Genomic DNA, 24970 nt, shown 5'->3' on the forward strand with positions numbered 1-24970 from the left:
TAACTGGTTCAGTAGCTCTGTTCAACTGGTGAGGTCACTTCCATGCAGCACATGACACAGGGAGCCTTTGTACAGACAGCTGCAGGCAACACACTTCATATTGGTTCCTGACTTAAGAGGTGTTCCAAGAAAGGATCGACAGGTACTTCTCCACATTGATATGGTGCTTTCCGATGCTTCCATGAGTACCAGAAAAGACCTAAAACGTGAGAAACTTAGAAGTCTTTACTTGTAAGACAAAGGTGCATTTATATTATATACTTGTGTTTTAAACAACAGTTGAAAGAGTTTCTTAAGGACAAATGAGATTATGTAATCAGCCACCCTGAGCAATGCCAAAACAGAGAATGCCAGTACATAGGAGGCAACCCTGGAAGTACCAGGGGGAATACAAAGCACTTGATGGCTTAGTCAAAGTGTGCAACCATTTTGGCTGGACACACTAGTCTGATTTCTTTTTTCCATAGAGAAATAGGGGAATGTAAGAGTTACATGAAATTACTTGAAAAGAAATAGCTGTTGTACACAAGCGAAGGAACAATATTTCATTCAGCACTATGAAACAGAGAACAGGTGGGATGAAGTGAAGAGAGAGAATGAGACAGTGCCAAAACCGCAAAGAAAAATGCCATTAAGTTAGAGAATGCTTGAGAAATTTGAAGCCTAGGCTGAAGTAACTGATGTACAGGAAATGAAAAAGAGATCTGAAGAACTGTTAAAATAATTGGCAGTGTCAGAACGGCTAACCCAAGGAATGGACAATGCAGTTTAATCCTGTGCAGACAAATTGTGACCATATTTGCTTTGCATTTGAGAGCAACAGTTGTGAAACAAATTCCCTAGGACAATTAGCACTGACTGACTATGCCCATGCTGTCGCAGGGCAATGCTGCCTGTGGTGTCTACCATGGGGTGGTCACAGCTGGGCTGGCCAGGTGCCTCCTGAGCCCAGTACAGACTGACTCTTGGGCACTGCACTGTTGGCTGCTAAAACCTGAACATGTGGTCTTATTTTTTTCCCTTCCATTAAGGCATTTTTAAAAGCAATACCAGATTTCTTTTTCAATGTTTACTTATTTATTTAAAGGAAAATAAAAGTTTAAAAGACAACTTGCTTTCTGGCACTGCAGATACTTAGTATCTTGTCAACATGTTTTCAGGAGGACAGAGAGGTTCTGCAGATCTGTACTGGAAGCTCCCACATATTCTGCTGTGGTCTGCAAAGAGAAAATTATTAGGAATAGAAGCTGCTAGTTTAGGTGGGTAAGGTTTGATTCCCTCATGTCTGGGTCAGGTTATATGCTGAAGGGCTCCCTTTATGCCTTTTTGCTGCTTTTTCACACATACATCATGTGAGTATAATGCCTTGTATAGCTATACAAGGCTAAAGAATGCACTTAAGCATGTATTAATCATCTAACTGCCCAAGGACCATTTTTTAATAAAATTGAGACACAGGGATACCTGTAAGACAGCATTGTCTTAATAGCATCCGAAGACGCTTCAGAATCCTACCCAAGAGCTGGTAAATCTATGCATAGCCAATAGAAGCTCATAATGGACACAGCACCACCAAAATGCAACAGTGTTGCTTTATACAGCCAGCCTGGCTTTCTCATTCCATAGGGCTTCAAGTTCTAGGCTCAAGCTGCAGAAGAATACGTGGGCTGGCATCTCGAAAATAGCGTTTTCAACTTGCATTTGTATTCAGAAAACAGTGATGACTGAGTAGTCAAAAATGCTTAAGTTGGTGAGTACAGTAAGCAAGAGTTTGGCTGTTGGTATGTTCATATACCTCTGGGGGAAAAAAAGGTTACTCAAACTTTGAGACTTCTGAGTAAAACAAGGAACTCTGAAATGAAACTATTAGTTGATTTTCTGCCACAGGCAGTGTCCCAGTCCACCTAGCTGTCTCTTTGGCTAGGCATGGGTGGCATCAATAGGATTTGTTTTGGTGGTAGAGGAGAATTTGGATCAAATTAATCCTTGAGGATATTGCTTACTGTTGTTTCACAGATGGTCATTTTTTTGGTCCTAAACTATAGAGGTAAGAGAGATTTAAAAAAAGCAGCAAGTGTAGCACATGATTGTTAGGATGACTACTGTGGGAGGGTAAATGTAGTTGTGAGAAAAACTTATATAGTCTTAGGGTGTTTCTTCAGACAACAAAATGTTTGTGCCACCACATACAGCATTTGGCCAGCCTTTACTTGAACCAGAACATTGATGGCTGCTCTGGTCATAAATGATAGAATTGACAAATGGACAGAGATGGACTGTCAGGATGACTTAGGAGGTCACAGGCTAGTCAAACTGAAGAAAAATAACAAAAGAGTAAGGACTATACATTGTTCCCCGATAGTGACCAGGATATTAGAAAGGGTTTTCTAGGCAGCTCAAGAATGAAGTTCAGATCGAGCTTTCTAGAGGACTGAAGAGAGGCAAGATTGCATGTGGCTATCAAATGGTGCCTGATAAGCAGGTGAAAGGATGGCAAAGCTAAGCCAGACAGTTTTAAGCCTAGCAATAAAAAAGATAGAACTTGTAGGTGTCTTCAAAGTGGTTTGAAAGGAGATGGAATTGTTTGTTCCCAGTGCAATCCATACATTGTAATCATCCCATATTTCAAGGCTTCCTTTGTCTAAAAAGCTATATGAAACTGGTTTACTTTCCCAGCTCCTCAAGCACTATTAACCCTAGCGTTCCTTGTGGGGTTAGAGTTGTAGATGTTTGCTTTCTGCATCCTATTCCCAGTGAACTCACTGGATTCTGAGCTGCAAACAGGAACTCCTCCCTGCTGCCCTGGTCATTTGACATGACTAAGGAGAATCTGTGGGTTTCTCTCCTCTGTAGCTCTCTTGGATCATTAGGAAGGAAGTTAAACAAAGCCTTGGTTGGTGCAGGACTATATGATGCTAGCAACAGACTTGATCTGTCTAGCTCTTTCAGTACACTGTCGTGGCTTACTAGAGATTATATCAGGGGCATGCACTGGATGCTATTGGGAAGTCATTCCAGGGTCCAGCTGAAGCTGGACAGTAGAGCAGGTGTTTTCTAGGCTGAGAGAAAACATAAACAACATGATGCTGTATAGTACATTTATTAGTAAAAAGAACAACCTGCTAGTTAGACAAGCACTAGAAGTTTAATTATCTACATTCAACAGAGCAAAGCTGCCTTATGGCTAACAGAAGGTAGAAAGCCCAGGCTTACTTGCTTTAGTAAAGCAGTTCACCTAAGAGCTGTTAAAATATAATCAGATTGTTCAGCTACTAAGGGAGAAGGCAAGGATGTTATTTCTGCAAAATCACTCTAAAAGCTGCATTAAAAGTGCAATAACTCAGTGCACTTGGTACCAGGAAGTTCCCATAGTAAAATGTATTTTATAGGTCTACCACACAGTGGTAACAATTTTTGATGATGGCTGCCCAAACCACAGGTGGTGTTACAAGGTAATGCTCCCTGGATTTGAAAAAGGAAAGCAAAAAAAGATGGTTTGGTTTTATAATAGTCATCCTCACAGCCTAGTGCTCTGTCATACAGAGCTCTAGCAGTCCCAGTATTACCTGCTTCTGCAGTTGCGGTTCTGATCATCTTTAGTCATGCGAGAGATCTTTGAAATTTTAGATCTCTCAGGAGCACTTAAAAGCATATTATTCACTTACCTCCGTATACCTCAGCTCACAAAGCAAAGTATATAGACAGTCACGTCAAGATTTGTTTTGTCTTTGAACTACTTTCTCTAAACTTTCCAAAGCATTTGCAAGTGCCAGAGCTCTTCACCTAACAAAACTTAGTGACCCCTAAGCAGTCCTTCCTTTTGCTCCCTGAACTTCCAGATTGCAAAGCTGCTATTTGAACAGCATGCAAAAAGAAAAGATTTTTTTATATACTTACTCATTCTGCCATATCCACATTAATCTGTCCATTACATTACACCTAATTTCATTTTCCCTTGGTTTTATCATTTGCTAGAATTCTTTATAAGCTCAAAGTCAGAAATTGGAACATTTTGTTTCAACAAATCTGAGCTAACTACACAATGTGATTAGAAGAGTGCTAGTGGAATATTAGTCCATTGTGCTCTCTTAATTATTAGCATAAGCCTTATTTTGGCTTTGACTAGTTTCCTGTGTTTTTCCATATTACATTCGTGTGCACCAATCTACCTAATTTAGCCTGTCACTTAGTCCTTATTTGCTATTTCAGCTAGAGCAGAACATGCACTGTATGACATCAAAGAATTGCTTTTTCCCAGCTCCTCCTTACAGACTCGAAGTGCTCTCAATTTATTGCCATCTATGCTAAGAATTACCAAGGGAAAAAAACCTGTAGTTTTACTAAAAAAGCACTGAAAAAGACATCTTGACATTACCTGGTTTTGGTGTGTTTGGGTGGGGAAGAGGTGGTACTGTGCCTTTTATATATGCCAAGTTGATTTGTGAGAAAATTAGAAGAGCTGTTGAATAATGCCCCACATGTATGAAGGTGCAGAGTGCCCCAGGAGCTACTGCAATGCTTATGTACTATAAAATGTAGGTGTAGTCACTATAAGGGAGAGAAAAACAGCTTTCAACTTTTGTCCCTTCAAAAAGCTTAATTACTTATTAGAATTAATGATGATAACAGTTACCATGCCCTGTTAAGCCATTACATGAATGACCAGCATCAGCTGTTTCAAGTTAAGGCAGAAGATGACCCTGCAAGACAGCCTGCATCCCTCTCACAGAGAATCTTTCTTCATTTAAAAAGTGTGTCCAAAGTACATGAGATTTGTAAGCTAACTATCTAGTGGCAATGAGTTCCCTGAGTTAACTGTGCCCTATTAATAAGAAAATATGTATATTACCATTAAGAAAGTTAAGGTCAACTGCACTGAAGGCATTCTGCCATCTGCTTCTCTTCACCTTCTTTAATGACTGTCTCCCCCTTTTTGTACAGAGTTAATTGTTGTTTATACAACAGAAGTGTGGGGTTTTTTATTTTCTATTAGACTGAATATATAAAAACTCATTGTGAATTAGAACATCTTAATTTTCAGAAGTCTTTAGCACAACACAGAAAGGGAATGAAAGCTGAAGCTGCTTAATTGTCCTTAACTGTGTGTATTGGGAAGAGAAATGATACAAAAAGCAACTTCTTAAAACAAGATTTATTGGCACAAACATACATATTACAAATGTCTACTATATTCTTGGAAAATACGTTCACCACTTCAAAAAAAATCACTGTCCACAGAAAAGTACAGTAATATCAAATTTTGTAAGTCATCACAATTTCAGCATCAAAATGCATGCACTCATCATTTATGAATGGAATTCCACTGACCTCCAGGTAAAGCACTTTAAGAAATTTCCTGGCCTCCACAGCATGATTTTTCCTCCACAGGTAGGCTCTAATAAAATGCAAACGGAATGTTTTCTGTAGAGGCACAGATCACAATTTCTTGCCCAGTACAGCTGAGTCTATGAGGTGAGGGATGCTGTTCTCAGCACAGAATTTTCAGATCCTTTCTGAGTGCATTACTACATAGCTTAGCACTACTGTTTGGCCTTTAAAGGGATGCAGTTAAAGATTTGGTTTGGAGTTTAGTTTTTAAAAGTGCAACTGAAAACTTATTTCTGGTTATTCCCAGTAGAAGTTAAGCTTTAAAAATTAAAACAAAAGAGGTAGAAGAAAGGATTTTGTTTTGCATCATCATTGCAGCAGCATTTGAAAGAGGGGTGGCATTGCTAAGGTGACTTGGAGGAAAAATAGTAATCTCAGGAAGTCCTCTTCTTTCTTTGGTGCCAGTCTATTAACTCAGTAGCCAATACAGATTTTGTCACTAACCTCAGACAGTACATAACTACACTTTACCAGATGTCCTGAATCTGATCCTATGCCTATCCTCAGCTTCAGTGTCTGAGGAGCAGGCTTCACATACAGAGGAGGCAATGCACTGATATCCTTGGTGTGATCAGATGTGGCTTAGTCCAGTGTAGACAGGGAAGAAAGTAAGTTAAGTAAGTTCTTTGCACTAGAAGCTGTTTGAAAAATAAGGGTTCTATGTACTCCCATTGGATCTGAATTTGATTCTAATCAGCTCGGTGCACCAGAAAAAAAAAAAAAAAAAGAAGGCAAAACCACAAACCACACACACTTATGCAGGTGCATACTGCACTTTCTTCTATCAGTCTTAGTAGGGCAGAGAATGTATCCAATGGCAGAATTCACTGTAGAATCACCACAAAACTCATCAAGACAAACCCCGTGCAACCTGATCCAAACCTCAAAGGGGGTCCTGCTTTGGGCAGAAGATTGGACTAGATAAACCCCAGGGGTCCTTTCCAACCTAATTTTTCTGTCATTCAAAGGAAAGGCTTTTCCTCTCCTGAATTAGAACACGGCACAGATTTGGTATCAGGCCTGGGTTTAGTAAGGATAAACGAGGGTGGGGTTTGTTTGTTTTTTTAAACACAGATTGGAAAATCTCTATATGCTTAAGCACATACAGAACTGCAGAACAGGGCATGCTTTGCTCTTTACTCTGGGCTGGAGAGTGTGACATTCTTAACCATCTGTCCATTTTAAGTCTATAGTGCTGAATTGATTAGCTAGTACCTCCAAGAGGCTGCTTTCCTGTGTTAAGGCTCAAGCATCAGTTGTTAAGGAAAATACTAATTAGCTGACTACAAACTCATTTCCTGCCATGACTAGAACAAGTTTATAATGAAGAGTTCATATGTTGCCATTAAGATAACTTTTTATGCTGCAAACTAAAGGTTGCTCACAATAGATGCTGGCTGTGTTTCATCTTTCTCATACTTGGAAAAAGAATATACCACCCAAATGGCAAATGCTTGTCTACGCAGATAAACACTTCTTTCAGAAAGGGGGAGAAGAAAAGGAGTTGTCAAATAAAAATTTACCCTCTACAACAGTTGGTGTTTCCCCCTCAAAATGTATTTTTGCAACAGACAAAGGATGTTTTTAAGCTCCACTCTTGAGTAGGAGGTACCAATTTATAATCTTTCAGTGGTGCTGATATACATAATGTGACTAATATTTTACCACGTGTGTGGTCGGGGGAGGGAGGACTTTTCACTGGCAAGACAAAGTAGTGATGTTTTTCATGACGAGTAGTGGGCTTTCAGTAACATTTTATTGTGCAAATGTGAGAGTGTGTCTCAGCTACATTAGAATTTTATTTCCAATCTGAGGAAAAAAGCAAATGGGATATAGATCTAACTCAGCATTTCTGAGGTTTTGGAAGCTAATTATTTGACTATTTGTAGAGCCGCTAATTGCTTAACTAATAAATAAATAACATTTAAATAAGTAATGGGTAAACTGTATACCCATGGCCTTTACTATACATTCCCATTTTATTCAGAATTTCTTTTCCCTTTAAGTTTCAGGAAAGGCTGAACTTGCATTATTTAGTATACTGTAGCTTGCTAGCGGCATAGTAACCACACTGACCATTGAATTTTCAGGTCTAGCCAACACTTCCATGACTAATGGAGAAATTGTTGCAACCTTTCAGGTCAATACTATAAATATTAGTAGCTGAACTTCTGAGACCAATTATGCATTGTACATTATGAATTTGAACCTCCATTATACGCAGTATCTCACACATTGATCTTACAAAGAAAACAACATCACCTGCCATTATTTACCTTTACTATAAACAAACCTGCAGCTTGTAAGGGGGAGAAACTAATTTCAAAGGATGATTGACAATATTGATTGTAATTCCTTTAAAATCTTTTCCTAATTCCTCTAAACTCTTTTCCTTACAAAAACTCAGACCACCACCACATGTTTATATATACATGACAGAAATATAATTCAGATTCAGCGAAGTGATTTTCTATCCTCTCCTTGGACCATTCATTAGTGGATAAGCATAGATATTACAGTGGAACAAGGGTAAGCAAAATACTTATGCTGTGTCAAAAAGATTTCATTACTGAGACCAAAGTGCTATACAACAAAGTGTGTATCTTCACTGCACCAAGCACCCTGGGACCCTCATTTAGGTTAAGTCCTTGATCTGCAGGTGACAACAGCAGCATGTCTTTGGAGGCCTCACCCCAACTGGCACTCTCTGTAAAACACACTAGATCATTCTTCTTGCGTATTTCTTCTGCATTTTCAAGAAAAAAAGTGAATGCAGTAAATTCAACTACTGTTTGTCATAGCTCATTTTAAGTGGTAGTCTATATGCACTTCGATAGGCTGGCATGGCTTAGTTTTAACATACAAAAGGTGCTCTTAGGGGTAGCCACTTATGAAGAGGATTTTACTGAAAGTTGGCTATATTTCACCTAAACCATTTCCAAATTTACTATCTTGTCATTATCACACAATCCTGATTTGTTGTTTCCTCTCTTTTTTTCTGTCAATTTTATGAAATTACTGTTACAAGAAATGTAACAGCGAAAATGCTGTTGTGTAGCAGTCAGGATCCTTCTTTTATATCAAATCATTTTGAATCAGATTAGGATCCAGGAGCCATATTCTGCCTCCAGTGTTCTCATCCCATCAGCGGAGGCTGGTTTAAGGACAGCAGGGCATTATGGGGAGGAGGTTCTGCTCCACTCAGGTGTGCCTGAGCTCTGATTGAGGTCAACAATAACAAGATGGCAGAAGGCAGGGAGTCAATTCAGAGGGCAGCAGGACAACCCTAGCCCCAGTATGCTGTGTTCCAAGTGCTCTACATCCCAAAACCACAAAGGCCAGTAACAGGATGGAGTCTGGAAGAATAATGGAGAAGCTGGACATTGTGAGAAGAGCTAAAGAACGGAGAAGCTTTTTCCATAATTATCTTTGTTGTTCTCTATGACATTTTCCCTTTGAAAGCAAATACTTTGCCCTTTTAAACTTAAAGCACATGGATTCTTTGGCTGAATAGAGTGTTACATATGAACCACGAGGCTGTTCTAAACCATGCTGTTTTCAGCCAGTGCAGGTTATGATTTTTTGCTTTGGAGAGTTAGCAGATGTGATACAGTCATGACAGAATGAGGTTACTGCAGAAATGACTCATTGTTGAATAATCAAGTGTTTACTCCACCAAAACTGCACGTAACTGGACTGCCACAGTTTTTCTGCTTTATTGTAAGATGTAGCTTTTAAATGTCAGTGCAACAGGAAGAAAGGTAAACTCCTTGGGTGGCTCAGATCTCTATGCATGTGTTAAAAAACAGACAGTGTTCTGGTTCTCAATGGAGAAAAAGAGCTTCTGAACACATCAATGGAGACATAAATTAATGAAATAGGGAAGGAAAATTTACTGAAGAGCAACACAAAATCCTTTCTTGAAGTGGAATAGAGAAGTATTTCTGAAGGAGACCAGATGAAGAAAGAACAATTGATGGGAGGTTCTGATTTTATTGTTTCAAACATCCAAACTTAGCATCCCTCCTGAAAATAATGGCACCTTCTGAGAAATGTACAGCCAATCATTTCCCCAGATACAATTCATGTGTTTCCAAACTACATTCTTCAGCCTTTTTGGTTTTGCCTTTAAAGGTGATTTGAAGGTATTTGCACCTTCTCTTGCATGAAGAAACACACGCTCAAATGCATCTCATCTAGCAAGAGGGACCTAAATCAGGTGAGAGGAAGAACTGGCTGGAAGAACATCTCACTCTTCTGACTACACATCAGGCCCAAAGGTTATGATCTGTTGTGGGTCAAAAGTTCAGGTCAGGACACAAATCCTGACATAAGAGACTTTGGTCTCTTCGAGGCCTTTCTCCAACACTCAGTGTGCACATTGGGTGTAAGCCCAGTGCCTTATATGGCTACTGGTTTAGCCCTCTTCCCTGTTTAAAGGGCAGCAGGAGCAGGGTTGATATCTAAATTCTGGATCACACTCAAAAGCTCTCTAGTTTCTTTGCAAGGGTCTAGCACCAGCATGTGTGATCAAGGCACTGTCATAAAAAAGTAACAGATTATAGACACTTCTCTCTGGGTGGATAACCTCCCATAGAAAACAGAAAAACCTCACTCTGTAAAATCATGAAAAAGAGCTGAGTAACATCTGAGTTTCTGGAATTTCCCGAAGTTTGAGTCTCCCATGGTAGATGCACTTCTGAGAAGCAGATACAACCATTTAACAGGTATGCTCTAACACAGATGTCAATTTATAAACTTTCTCTTAAGAAGTAAAATCCACTGTATTCAGACAAGAATGGCTCAGCTGTTCTTAAGTTTAAAGTTTTGTGAAGCCCTATTGAGAGCAGTGACAGAAATAAGACATAGAAACAGAATTTCAAAAGCTCTTGCTACCCAGACAAAACATAGTAGATTGTGGCTGCTCTAGTTAATTCCTTGCACAGTTAATGTTGTCCTGTTCTTCTATCATTTTAAGTGTTTAAATCACTTATTGCAGATCACTGTTTTAAAAGAAAAAAGCCAAGTATTTTATTTGCCTGAATCTGTTCCGACTAATCTCATGCAGGTTCCAATAGTATTCAAGTGCCAGCTTTAAATAATCTATCTGACTACATTTCTAAACCACTTCTTGTCTTAAAGATCCTAGGTTACATTCATAATCTTTATGAGATTCTCCCCTCCTCCTTCTAATAATATTGGATCATGTTGGACTATGTTGGATTGACTGTGCTATTACATAATGTTATCAAGAGAAAATCAGGTCAAGTGCTCTGTTCGGGCTTCCACACTAACTCCTTCTGCCAAGTTCTGTATACCAATGCTTTTAGGCTTGAAGCCACATTTAGGATATTGCAAGGTGATCTAAATTAGAAAGAAGAAGGTGTAATGCCAGAGCAGGACCTTACCAGTCAGTAGACAGTGGATGCAAATAACACTTCTTCAACCTCAGAAGCACTCATTGGCAAGCCAAACAACAGCTGTTGTACAAGCACAGACCAGCTCCTAACCATTCCATTTCAGCTGTGCTGTTTCTGAATGGCATCCTAGCTGTACAGTTGTAGCCTAGAAATCCCAGGAAGAGGAAGCGCTTATAAGTATAGAATATGCAAGTCACAAACAATGTCTAATGCTGGCTAAAGCCAGCAAGTCCCTGCTTCCAGTCAGAGAAGTCTTCAGTTCAGTACCCATGATGTCAGTCAGAAAGCCGTCAACCTCACAGTTCCCTTAGGGTTTACTGGGGAGTGGGTAAAAGGAAGTGCTTTGGTGACTTTTTATCAGTCCAAGGAAAAACCTCTCCAGGAGATAGTGCTGAGGAGTAGTAGTAGTTGAAATTCTACCCAGTGATTTAAATTCTAGTCAGTGCTCACAAAAAAAGAACAAGTTCATATTTTCATGGGAAATTTACTATTACAAGTAGGCAGTAGTAACTGCATGGACATTTTAAATGTAGAGGCAGTGAGAGGAAAGCAATCAATACTGGCTTCAACACAAATAAGATCTCCAGCTGTGCTTATATAGATTGTGCTCTGTTTGAGTCTACATATATGTGATGGTGTTGCACAATCTATGACCCTGAACAGTCCTATAATACCATGTTCTCCTTGCAGAAGTGCTAACCCTCTGCAGGCGCAGTTCAATTTTGGGTCTGTGCATCAGGGAAGGACATCCTTGTTCATTCTTCCTGGGCTGAACTGGAAATGGTATGTGGCTCATCTTACCCGATTGCAACTGACCAGCACAGCAGAACTAGCAAACACTGAGCATTCACGGATACACAATATACAAACAACTGAAGAGTTAAACACATTAATTTAGCATACTTCATTAGCACACAGAGGAACATTTTACAACTCACTGAAGGCTAGGTTTCTTGACTAAACTCTTCATTGCAACTTCTCACCAACATTTAGCAGTCATCGCCATTAGTTACTGTTTTGAGGGAGAATAATTACACATTCCACAACCAGCAGTTTTTCTTCTCCACTCTTCCCTAAAGCTTCCACTTTATTAACTTACTTGAGATAGGTTAGCAGGATGTAAGCTTTGCATCCTTATAGCTGTTTCATTTGGAAACTTTACGTCTTTGTAGCTAGAGGATTCAAATTTTTTGATGTGTATCTAGCAGTTAAGTAGTCAGTTCAGACTCACAGGAGAAGGCACTGTGTTAAGGATCTGTATCAGCATATAACCTTACCAATTGTACCATCTCCAGTGAAAGCTATCTTCATCTCATGAGTCCTTTCAGCAGTCCCATAGAAAACCCCTGTGAGGATCAAGCCATGCTCAACATGGGTATCAGTGGCAGGGTCTCACTCTTAGGAGATAATTCTTTCCTGTCAGCCAGCCAAAAGGAGCCTGAAGTTGGATGGCTAATTCCTTTGCTAGCAAAGATGCAATTAGAGATAGCATTCAGCTGTGGCACCTCATGGAGCCAAGCCTTTCGTGGCAGCAGAGTTTTCTGTGTGGAATTCCGAATTTTAGAATTGTGTATGCTGAAGGACTCAAGTAAACAGGGAGTCCAGTAGCACATCAGTAACTTTGAAAGTTAAGATTCACTAAGCCTCTGGCCACTTACTACTTAATGATATGAAATTGCACATGTGAATATGAAGCAATAAATATGTAGGGGGAAAAGTGCTACTGGAAGCTTTCAACTTATCCTTGCTTACTCTCTCAGCACAATTCTACTTCAGCACAATTTGTATGCAAAGAACCAGTCTGTGTCTCTGCCTTCTTAATCTAAGACTATGTCAAGAGAGATGTTCCACGGTGGGAATATTTTCACTACTATTATCACTATTTATACTAAATAGTGTCTTTCAGAGTTTCCCGGCTCAAAATTTTGTAATTCATTTTTAGTTTGGTTAATTATGATTAAACTATTTGATATTTTAAAAAGAAAAAAACAAGGAATTGAACATTTGGGAGAAACCCTACAATAGCATACAAGAACCTTCTCTCAATATGTCATTTCTCTTAATTACATCAAATGTTAGTTTAAACTGAGTATGAAAAACAGCTTAGCTGAACACTTTACAAAGACAACACTACAGTTTACAAACTATGCACACACATACAAATTAAATTAGTTTTTTTAAAAGCCTATTAACACCATTTTTGAACAGTGTTTCTCTGCCTTCCTCTTCACCAGGAAAGCTTTCCTAGGCACCCTTCCCTTTCTTGGCCTCTCTCTACTGTTCTCTCTATTTAATCATACCTTCTCCTCCCTGATTTTTGCATGGTCTTCACAGTGGGGACCATTTCTGCAAAATGGTCCAGAGGCAGCCTCCTGCAATTGTACTGGAAAGCCACAGACATCACCAGAAGTTGCTCATGTGCTTTAAAGTTAGGGCTGTAATTGTTGGGAATTGTCATTCAAGAGTCCCATGAAGTCTGACAAACAGCACCTTCAGTTTTTAGCAGGAGTCTTTATCTTGATTATTTATGATGATGCCTCTACCTCCATTTTTTGCATTTCACTTGGCTTTTTCAAGCTTGTGCTAGCTAATGCTTTCTTGGGTGTCATAAAATTTTCCTTCTGGCTTTCATATTGAGGCCAACCTGGCACAGAATACCCCATTAGGAAAATATTTAAATCCATAAAGGGTGATCATCCAGTACTATTTATTTTCTACAGGCAGTGTTTTTAGACTTGGATCATAAAATTAATCTCAAAAACCTGTGGTTTGGTTGGCTAAGTTGAAATAAGATGTCTTACATGAAAACTTGTAGGTACCACTCCCTTCAATGGGAGTAGCAGATACTACCTCAAAAAGTTACATCTGACTGTGGGCTTTGCCATCCAACTTTAGGGGCTCAGACTGAGAATTTTGGCCCTAACATTTGCTGTAACCTCAGGTTTGGGTCCAATTCACCTGACAGTGTGCCTTTAAGCAGGAGCTTCCCCACAGTTGCATTCCCTGATTCCGAGACGTTTAGGATGCTTTTTCATATACTACAGTTTCTGAAGGTCAGTGCGTACACATTTTAAGACACAGTGATAAGACAGTGTATGGAACTACTTGGCAGTATTTAGCTGGTACAGTTTCTTGTGGAAACAACAGAATTCCAAAACACACCACACTGAATGCTTATGGGTTATTACAAGCAAAAATCCCAAGACACCGGGAATTAAAAAGCGGATTTCAACAAAGAAATACTGATATCGTTGGTTGATATGAACAAAGTTGTGCCAAGTCTTCCTTCTCTGCTTTTTCAAGTGGAGAAATAAACTGGGAAAGGAAGCAGAAGGGAAAAGAAGACATAAACCAATAGTTATTACAGAGTTACTATTGTGCTTTATCTCACAGAAGAGTGTGCTGTTACAGAATGGCAAACACCCTTAGCACATCTTTGCCATAAGCACATAGTATGCCTTCCTAGCTGGAATGGGGATACTCCTGTGACAAAAGGAATTCAGAGGGGGAACTGGAGTGGAAAGCAGGAGAGATTGCAGCTCAGACAAGGACTGAGGGTGATGACAGCTCCAGCAATACCTACAGTCCAACATGTTTTCCTTCAGCAGAGAGCTAGCCTGGTTTTTAAGGGCCCCACTACCAGGATGGTAGGAAGCCTGATTTGGGCCATTTCACCACCCATGGTAGCTTGCTGCTGTGAGGAACTACCCAATTTATTATTCTAGCCACCCCTAGAAGGTATAGTCTTGTTCTCATTCCAATCAGTGACTGGAGAAGCCATGCAAGCCTTGTCTGGGACAGCACTTGACTGCTTGATATCAACAAGATTTAAACATATGCTTGAGAGCTACTGTAAATAAATACATCATTGAGTTCAATACACAGGGTCCTTCCTGAAGCTGCAACCTTTAGGCACCACTACAGAAGGATCTGAAAAAACAGAATATACTGAAAAAATAATCTAAGATCCAAATGCATTTAAATCTCACTAAACTTGCACTAGATGTCACTATGGTGAACCATGACCTGGGTGTGATGATGTGACACTTAAGTTTGATACCCTGATGACACTCAAGTTAAATAATCTGAACCCAACCTAACCCATGTCAACCCTGCTCTGTTTCTAAGCTTCCCAGGACAGGCATCCAACTTTTAAAACTAAGAAGGAGACAATGTTATTATTGATATATAATTTCAGTCTTAACTTCTAAAGAGAAATTCTGAGCTATCTTGTTTGCTTTTTACTTTTAAGATACACATAATGCTCAATGATGCATATGTACACAGCAGTCAGTTCAATAGCTGCACATCTGTCTTCCCAGGCTGCTGCACTAGACTGCAGAACAAAGGCCCATCTTTCCCTTGAAGCCAGCTGCCTTGAGTACCCAGTTAATATAGTTAATTAATATCTAGCCTTTTCCCATTCTTGCTGTATCAGTGTTACGAAACCCTAGAATTATTCTGGGTCACTCTGGTGCCAGCATTCATAAGACTAATAAACTGCCACATGTACCTCGATCCTTTTAGTCATGTTTACAGGTGATTCTGTAAGCCTTCTTTACAGAAGAAAAAGAGGAAAATGGAAACATGCTGAATACAAGGCATGTAATCTGAGAGCTGGGAATTAATTCACATCCACAGTTTAGCCTCCTGGTGGATCTCTTCTGGGTTCCTACTAGCTGGATTGTCTAACTCAAGAAATCTCCCTTTTAGGAGTTAATTTCATATTATAGTTATGTCACATAACAGCTGTTGCTAACACAGAGGTTACATAAAGAAAATGCTCAGTTCCTGTCATTACAAGATCCCTGGGTCCCAACCAGCATGACTGCTATTATTCATTCATGTGTTATTTTTCCTATAACCAACACGTGGAATGAGATGGTCTTTCAAGACAAGAAATCAGTAAGACTTTGTGCCATCTTTTAGCAATATTTAGGTATTCAAGGTGCAAAGGGATTTTCAGAGGTACCAACATCTCAAATTCCACCTGCATACTTCAAAAAGAATTCACCAGATGCCCATTTGCCCTTGGGCCTTCACCCTCTTTTTATAGACATGAGGTAACTTAAGCATTACTGTTCTCACTAGAAAACACCAGGACTGTGGCACTGATTGAAAGGAAGATATCGGAAACTGCATAAAAAGTTGTATTATAATTTTAAAAGGGGCAGTCTTTAATCCTAGGGAAAGTTATGTAACGTGCTAATGTAAAATATATTAATTGCCAATAAATTCCACCCATATGTTGCCTAGAGAGTTTGTAGTAATTCTCACTATAACAACATGACACTACAGGGGAATTTGACAAATCAATCACTTTAAATATTTTATATCAATTTTTTCTATCTTTAAAAAAAAAATCAGCACTTCACATGTCACAGAGCTATTGAGATCATAAACAAAAGAGAAATGAACTACTCACTTATAATTATAATGAGAATGACTGCGCATACTACACCAAGGATGATCATCATCTATAAAAAGAAAGTTGCAAGAAAAAGAAAAAGAAAGTCAGGTTTTCACATGAAAAACATTAACCCCTCATTTTTTTACTTTTACTTAGTGGGTCATTCCTTGCACTTTTAATTCTTGCAAAGACTTGCTGAAACAGAACTGTTCAGGCCCCAAATTTAGGGTATATTTCAGGAACAGCTGACCACCAGCAATAGACATAGCCTCTTGTCCAAGCTTGTCCATCAGCTAAGATGCAGTGACCAACTTTGTCCATTTCAAAAGTAAACCTCTGAAGTCAAAGAACTCCAGATGTGATTTCAGAGCCAGGGGAAGTACAAAGGGATTCTGTTTGTTAAGGTAAAGCAGGAAGGGACAATGACAAAGGGAAAATGAGCATACCTTTGAAAGTCTGGTGTAGTGTAGGTCATTGTGGTGACTGCAGTCAGCATGGGTGCACCTAACTCAAAATCTGTAGCTCCCAAAAGCCCTGCTTCCTGCATTGTGAGACAAAGCAACTGGGCAACAGCTAAAGAGGCCCAGAGGAACTGATCAGCTGAATTTCTAGCGTACAGCCACTTATTTCTGGCATGTTTGTGCATGTAGTTAACCCAGAATACTTTATCTTGCTTTTACATTTCATAGCACTGTGGGTTGAAGAGACAAAGCAGGCACCAGGCTGGTGAGGGATACCTGTGGGATTCTCCTTTGGGAACAGGTGGTTTTATTTGAGTAGACATGAATGGTCAGCAGCAAAGTTGGTATTGAAGAGAAATGGAAATGAAGGTGAACTTTCAGCCTAGCATTCATGTTGGTGGTGCAGAAGTAGAAAGAAGCAAGAATATGGGGTCTTATATGAGTAAAAGGAGCTGAAGTTTCCAGGTCTAGAAAACACAAATCCTGAGGTCTGAAAAAGCAGAGTGAAGTTCCCTCTGCTAGTGGGAAAGATGAGACTTTGCAGAGGAGACAGCTAGTTGATTAAAGTCCTGCTCTATTCTAAGCTGCCCCTTTTCAAAAGGGGCTGTCATTTCCTCAATTCTCACAGCACTCTGTGAAAATAACTTATTTTTTTGTAGTTTACCATCTTAAAGAAAGACCAAGAGGCTGATGATTCTCCCAGAAGGAAAAAGGCTTCTTTTCTCCCACTACCAGATTTCACTGTATCTATTCAGATTTTGCAGTTCACACAGAAAGCTGACATGAATTAACAGAGACTGTTCACAGTAGGTTAGAGATTGGAAGGGACCTCAAAAGATCATCTAGTCCAATCCCCCTGCCGGAGCAGGAACACCTAGATACGGTTACACAGGAACGTGTCCAGGCGGGTCTTGAATGTCTCCAGAGAAGGAGATTCCACAACCTCCCTGGGCAGCCTGTTCCAGTGTTCCGTCACCCTCACTGAGAAGAAGTTTCTTCTCAGGTTTAAGTGGAACCTCTTGTGCTCAATTTGTATCCATTACCCCTTGTCCTTTCATTGTTTGCCACTGAGAAGAGCCTGGCTCCATCCTCGTGACACTCCCCCTTTATATATTTATATACACTAATAAGGTCACCCCTCAATCTCCTCTTCTCCAAACTGTAGAGACCCAGCTCCCTCAGTCTTTCCTCATAAGGGAGATGCTCCACTCCCTTAATCATCTTAGTTGCCCTGCGCTGGACTCTCTCCAGCAGGTCCCTGTCCTTTTTAAACTGAGGGCCCCAGAACTGGACACAATATTCCAGATGAGGTCTCACCAGGGCAGAGTAGAGGGGAAGGAGGACCTCTCTCGACCTGTTCTCCCATCCCTATCTGCAGGCACTGACCGAAACATCAGAATTTGTATCTACGTTTATATACTGCAGAATTATTGAAATAGTAAGTTCTGGTAAAGATCAGAGTGGCTTGACTTATTATCCTAGAGCCTAAAGGGCAAGGCATCTCTTGCTGCCATGTACAGGGAGAGACCACTTAGAGATGCCATCCTGCAAGCAGAGTCCCATTAAATGCAAGTGGAAGAAATGTATCCCATTAAGTGATTTTTAACAAGATTTTCTATTCCTTACCTTGCAATTTTTCCACCAGTATTTTCTCTTCAGTTTGGCTGCACTGGTTTCAAACTGTGAGGCACCTGCTTGCAATGCATCTGCTCGGTTATCCAGCTCTGATAGCATCTGGTCTCTTTCTAGCACCTTGTCCACGTTCATTCTCATGATGTCTACCACCTGCAATGACACAGTCTCATGTTACATTGCACACAGTAAAGCTGAGGGTCACCCATATGTTCACACTCTGTAATGTCACACAACATACTGAAACCAGCCATTTGCCATTATGGCATGTGATGGCAGTTACCTGGACACTGCCTCAAAAACCATACCTATGGAAAGACACAGTGAGAACAAAATAAACACAGTTAGACTGTGCTCAGATGCTTTTAAAGGTAAAAAAATAAAGGGACATTATGAAATACTGTAATTAGTTTCACTAGAGCTTTAGATTTCTTTTAGCCTACAACCAGCCACTTCACTATAAATACAGAAAATTGGTGGAGACCGCTGCACTACGATTTGGTTGACATCCAAATTGTCATCACTAAGACCAAGCCATTATTTTCTCTATACTTGCAGTATAACTTCCTTACCTGAACTAGAGAAATTGGCTAGATAAAGGCCATTCTGCAGGGAACTGTATGCATTTCCTGATCAAAGAATTTACTCATTCTGCAGTTCTTTCTCAGACAAGATGACTTCCCAGCCATAATTTGAAGTCCTGCTTCAAAGTGGAGGAGGATAAAATATTACCTGAGAAAATTCAGCCTGAAGTGTAGGAGGAAGCTCATGCCTCCTCATTTCACAGCCTCAGTAGACATGTGTGCGCAGCCAGTACACAGTAAGTAAGGCCTTTTCATGCATGTATCTTATATGTTGGGTCAAAAAGTCTCTTTCTAGCAAGGCAATAACTCTAAGTAGCATTCCTTTACAAATTCATCCCCAATGTAAATGTTAGACAGTATACCAGACTTAGTAGTGTCCACTTATTGTAGCAGCGAATACAATTGCTGGGCTCTTACTTCTTACACTCTGTAATAAGGAAGTCCATGTGGTTTGTATTTAATGTAATTTAAGTATTACATGCAAAACCCCAGAGTTATAAAAAAAATATACATGATTTAAACACAGTGAGATGAAGCTGGTAGTGAAAGAATCTTTGAAAGGACTAGGACAGGGTTAAATGCTGTTCCAAGCCTCAAAACTTTTGTTTCACTTGTCTACCAAACCTAGAACAAAAATGTTTTGGTCAGCACAAATTTTCTTTCTTACTTTTCCAAATCAAAACTTTCCAAGCATTTAATTTTATATCAAATGAAAGAAGCTTTGTTTTCATTTTTTAGCTAGTATTGAGCTGAATGTTGTCTTGGTACTATGTTTCATAGTGAAAAATTCAAACTATTTGAAAATGCTGAAACAAAATAGTGCAACATTTCCTACCCATTCTGTCTTTTTTTTTTAACACCCAGAACTATTTATTGATTTTAACCTGGCTGCAATGAGCACTTGTTCAGATGAGGCTGCATTTATTTTACAGAAACAAGTGTTTGTCTAGACTAAAGCCAAGACTTGGGCCTTAGAAAATAAGGTTTAGGATGCCTAGAGAAATCAGAGGGGAAACCCCAACATGGATATAGTTGAAATACTATATCAGCATTGATATAACGTTAAAAATGACAGTCATTTTGTGAATGGTTTTCTGTTAATCAATGGCCTGATCCCGTTGTCGAGTTTCTGGTTTGGGTCTGAAGTGCTATGTGCAACATCGCCTGGAGCAGAGCAGCCACAGGGGTGTAGTGTTGTGGTGTGTGGTGCCACCTACAGGTTTTCTGCCTACACGACATGAAAGAAAACCAGGAAAGATCTAATTGGAAGGTCAAAGTTTAACAGGCGCCATAAACTAGTTGATTAATTATCACAATTTATCCCCAAAGAAACCCACACATGACAGCATCTTCAACTTTATAATTCTCATGGCTTGAATCTATCTATGAGAAACCGATGGTCTGTCCCTGTGAAACAGTGTGCGAGATTAGCATCTAACCTTCAGGAGTTCAGGAGCATGTTAAAAGAGCTGGTTCCACTATTACTTTTCCTTCTAACCTGACCGACTAGGATGAATTTCTGAATTGGCACAATGCCCATGTTTATTGTGCAGGAGTGTTACCAGTACAAGGATGTTCATATGCAGAATATCTCTTGTGCAGTCAGCCTCCTCATAAATGCCATATAATCTTATTTCCTAGATTCAGTCCCTTCAAATGAGCAGGAATTACTGGATCACTAGGGAGGAAAAGTATCTTACAGAAAAAAAACAGACACACATAAACCAAACCCACATCAGCATGCTTATAGTGAGCAAAAAATCACCTGGAGCCACTTACTTCATCCACCTGGGCTTGTGTCTGCTGCAGCCGTTTGGTAGCAGGAGGTGGCCCTCCAGCCCCGGCACTGGTGGGACCTTGGGTAGGAGCTGGAGCAGACCTAGATCAAAACCAGAGAATGTAAAAAGTGACTGAAACCATCTTCACTTGTTTACTATCCCTTTTCTGGAACAAGTCAAAAGTATCTGTCTCTTAAAAGTAGTTTTCCATTGTCTCACAGCCCACTAGTGAGACATTTCCATTCCTAGTGTCCCATTCCCTCCCATGCTGCAATTATTTTTCACACTGTTTTTTGATAGGATCACATAAAACACTTCCTCTCCCATGCTGCCTTTTAAACATCAAGCATTTCAGGTTATCTACCTTAAATGAGGCCAATGACCAAACTGATCACAGGCCTGACTAGCAGGGCAGAGCTTATGTACCACTAAAGAAACAGACTCTCCTCTGGGTATTTTGTGTTGATCTACAGGGGCCAGGGTTGTGACCCTGCCTTCCTCCTCAGTGTGCGGAGTGACACACTCCCCTGCTCCTTGGTGTTTGGCTAGAAGCTAACCAAGTAAAGATGAACAAAAGGAGAGGAGAAAGAAATGGAGAAGGAAGTGGGGGTGAGAACTGCACACAGCAGGGGGTAGTCACCTCAGGCATCCAGCCAATGTTTAACCACCCCACCTGTGGTCACCAAAATACCCTACCAGAGCAGCTGGCCAGGCTCAAACATCTGCCATGGACCCTGGATGAATATTTGCAGCAATACTGTGAACAGAGCCCTGATCCACTCCACATCAGCCCTTTTCTTAAGCATCAACACTGGCTTTCCCCAGCCTGCTCTTAAACAAAAGGCAAAACAAAAGTCCCTTAAAATCCAGCAACAGATCTGGTCTGTCTCAGTGCATGAGCTTGTACAGACAACTCACCCTGCAGCCAGAACAGGGTCCTTCAATCTTAGCCAGTCATTCTTCACACCCACACTTTAATCTGTGAAACCTTTCCTTTCCTTTTAAGGGACCCCTATCACTACTTCCTGCAGAGAAATAAACCCTTTCCTGAAGCTGCAAAGGAAATCCCTAAGCATGTGCTCTGAAAAGTATCACAAATCCCACTCATGTATTACCAAAGCCTTCCCCCAGTGACATACTGAAAGAACACAGCATTTCTCTGTGAATCATTCCCTTTGACATCCTGGGGTCTGACTAATGCTGCTGGAATTATGGCCTCATTAATACCCTATCAAAGCACTATGGGGCACTAAAGTTAGTTCCACAAAGGTATCTTAAACTACAAAATTCAGTTTAGCAGTATCACCTGTGGGCCAAGATCTCTACAGACAGTACAGACCCTCACAGACTCCCAGTAATATAGAATGGTTTGTGTTGGAAGGGACCTTAAAGCTCATCCAGTTCCAGCCCCCTGCCACCGCCAGGGACACCTTCCACTAGAGCAGGTTGCTCCAAGCCACATCCAACCTGGCCTTGAACACTGCCAGGGATGGGGCAGCCACAGCTTCTCTGGGCACCCTGTGCCAGTGCCTCAGCATCCTCACAGGAAAGAATTTCTGCCTAATGTCTCATCTCAGTCTCCCCTCTGTCAGGTTAAAGCCATTGCCCTTGTCCTGTCCCTACAGGCCCTTGTCCAAAGCCCCTCTCCAGGTTTCTTGTAGCCCCTTTAGGCACTGGAACTGCTCTAAGTTCTCCCCTTAAGGAGCCTTCTCCAGGCTGAACCAGCCCAGCTCTCTCAGCCTGGCTCCAGAGCAGAGCTGCTCCAGCCCTTGCAGCACTTCCGTGGCCTCCTCTGGACTCGCTGCAGCAGCTCTACATCCCCTTTGTGTTGTTGCCCCAGAGCTGGATCAGGACTGCAGGGAGGAGTCTCACCAGAGCGCAGCAGAAGGGGAGAATCCCCCTTGACCTGCTGCTCACGCTCTGGGGATGCAGCCCAGCACACGGGTGGTTTCTGGGCTTAAGCACACACTGCTGGGTCATGGTGAGCTTCTCATCACCAAGTCATTCTCCTCAGAGCTGCTCTCCATCCAGTCTCCCCCAGCCTGTGTTTGTGCTTGGGATTGCCCCAACCCATGCGCAGGACCTTGCACTGGGCCTTGTTGAACTTCATGAGGTTTGCACAGTTCCACCTCTTCAGCCTGTCCAGGTCCCTCTGGATACCATCCCTTCCCTCGAGCGTGTCAGTCAGACCTCCCAGCTTGGTGGTGTTGGCAGACTTGCTAAGGGTTTGTGATGGAGCAGCTGTCTGCAGACACAGAGCAGTGCTGTATCTTACACTTCTTTTTTAACTATAGGTAAGAATGTCATTATCAAGCTTCAGCTGAAATAAACAACCCTGAGCTGTACACAAATTGCTCACCCTTTGAGGACCTCACAGCCCCTGTTAAAAACATAAAAGACCAAATACTGCTGCCACCTGCAATGGAATTACTTCATTGAAGGGCCATGGGCCAGCATCCCGACAGGATTTTTTCTGAGTTTCCACTGTTTTCACAAAGGATCAAAATCGGACTATAATATATATCAGACTCAAATAATGCTAAACAAGATGTCCCTGGAGCATTAACAACTTCAAAGGGAGTTCTTGGTACAACAGCAGAGCTAAAATTGAAATTTGTAAAATTTATTTGCAGTAAATAGGCTTTTTCCCATCCAACACAGCAGATTTTTTTCCTATGAAAACATTGTGTCACTGTTCACTACTAAAAATGTTAACAGAGCTCCCTTCTTGAACAATGTGCTGTTAGCATCCCAGGCTACAGAAGGGAAGCACATGAGAAGTGTTTTTCCTGGGCACTAGTGTTTTTGCTCATAAGCGTAGCTTGTAAGTGCAGTGGTATTCTTGGTCACAGCTACATGATAGAAGTTCAGTGCTCTGCCATATCCCTTCCCTGCCTAGTAATTTAATCCTTTATTTTTTACACCTCCCAAGCTGTCCTTAAAATGATTTGACACAAAGTAGGTACTTCCCAGTTTGTTGACCTTCGGTATCCTAGCTGCCACCTAGTTCGGTTTCAGCTCTATTTCCTGGGGCTTCTCTGCTCCCTGTCTAATGGAGGAATGGGTTGGCAAACTGTGTTTGTAACAGCTGCCCTGACCATCCAACAGGAGTTACTGTAACTGCCGAAGAGAAATGGCTGTCCTAATGCTAAGGCACAGCAAGCTTGTGATTAACATAGCCATCTGAATTAATTACATAAAATCTAATAGAAGAGAAACCAGAGCTGGGTGCTGACTGCAGTGCAGAGCTACTTTTGTCTCTAGAGTTGTGCTCTCCTTACGCAGCAACAGCAGCTGCCTTGCTCACAGCCTTGGGGGTCAGAGCAATGAAGAGTGCTCACCAGAGGAGATCAGAATCATAGAATCATAGAATAGTTAGGGTTGGAAAGGACCTTAAGATCATCAAGTTCCAACCCCCCTGCCATGGGCAGGGACACCTCGCTCTAAACCATATCACCCAAGGCCTCGTCCAACCTGGCCTTGAACACTGCCAGGGATGGAGCATTCACAACCTCCCTGGACAACCTATTCCAGATTCAGGATGTGCTGCAGAGGGACCAGCACCAGTTCTAGGAAGTCAAGCCGTAAGCATGTGACTTTAATGCCACCAGCAGCTGTTGCAGGTCATCAAGGAATGAACCCTCTCTTGTCATGAGATAGCATGTAATATCCAAAATAGACAAAACAAGCACAAAGACACCTGCATCACTGCTTCTCACAACTTCCTAAGGCACTTTAGATCAAAACAGAGGGGTCTCCATGCTTCTAGCTCAGCCCTACAAGCATTTGAGCTCTGTAGATAGCATCCTGGCTGTCAGCAGCAGAAGGCAATACCTCAGTGAGCTAATGTGGCTCTAGTCACACAAGGCATCTGTTAAGAGTTTGTCTTTGAACCTGAGTTTTCTAGTAAAGAAGGGAATTGAAGGCCTACATCCCTGGAAAACGTCAATGTTCCCTGGGATATCTTAGTGCAAAAATGGTAGAATGAAAGTCTAATACATTTACATCATTCTATTATTGCCTCTGTACTGTGCTATCTCAGTTTATAATTTATCAGAATTATTGAAAGAAATTTATGTGGAACACTGGCACTATTTTAGAAAGGTTTGCTTTTGAAATACTTGAAGCATCACAACTTTAAAGTCCAATTTCTCATGGGCTGACACTATTTTGAGGAGCTACAAAAGAATGCAAAATCCATATAAAAGCTCCATCACTGGGCCCCTAGCTGCCAGGCCAACAGACTTGTGCACTTTTATTTAGGGGTTGTTTTGTTTTTAAGAAAAGGAAAAAGGTT

General features: G+C 40.9%; 2 protein-coding genes across 2 annotated transcripts in view; one reads left to right on the forward strand and one right to left on the reverse strand.

Moving 5' to 3' along the window:
* The first annotated feature begins 1159 nt into the window (after positions 1–1159).
* Positions 1160–24970, forward strand: part of CUNH17orf50 (chromosome unknown C17orf50 homolog) — a 63169-nt gene continuing 39358 nt past the window's right edge. The window contains exons 1-2 of the transcript XR_009729327.1: positions 1160–1259; positions 18969–19135. The gene's annotated coding sequence lies outside the window, so the exon portion shown is untranslated. The remainder of the gene's footprint in view (positions 1260–18968; positions 19136–24970) is intronic.
* VAMP2 (vesicle associated membrane protein 2) overlaps positions 13976–24970 on the reverse strand; it is a 42508-nt gene continuing 31513 nt past the window's right edge. The window contains exons 2-5 of the mRNA XM_061378899.1: positions 20675–20774; positions 18306–18464; positions 16234–16285; positions 13976–14123 (exon numbers count right to left, since the gene is read on the reverse strand). Coding sequence (XP_061234883.1) covers positions 14107–14123; positions 16234–16285; positions 18306–18464; positions 20675–20774 — 328 coding nt within the window. The 3' untranslated portion in view covers positions 13976–14106. The remainder of the gene's footprint in view (positions 14124–16233; positions 16286–18305; positions 18465–20674; positions 20775–24970) is intronic.

This window comes from Neopsephotus bourkii, unplaced genomic scaffold, assembly GCF_033783945.1.
Source record: "Neopsephotus bourkii isolate Nb327-2 ecotype Australia unplaced genomic scaffold, CSIRO-AGI_Nbou_v1 NB_1768, whole genome shotgun sequence".
Classification (NCBI taxonomy): Eukaryota; Metazoa; Chordata; class Aves; order Psittaciformes; family Psittacidae; genus Neopsephotus; species Neopsephotus bourkii.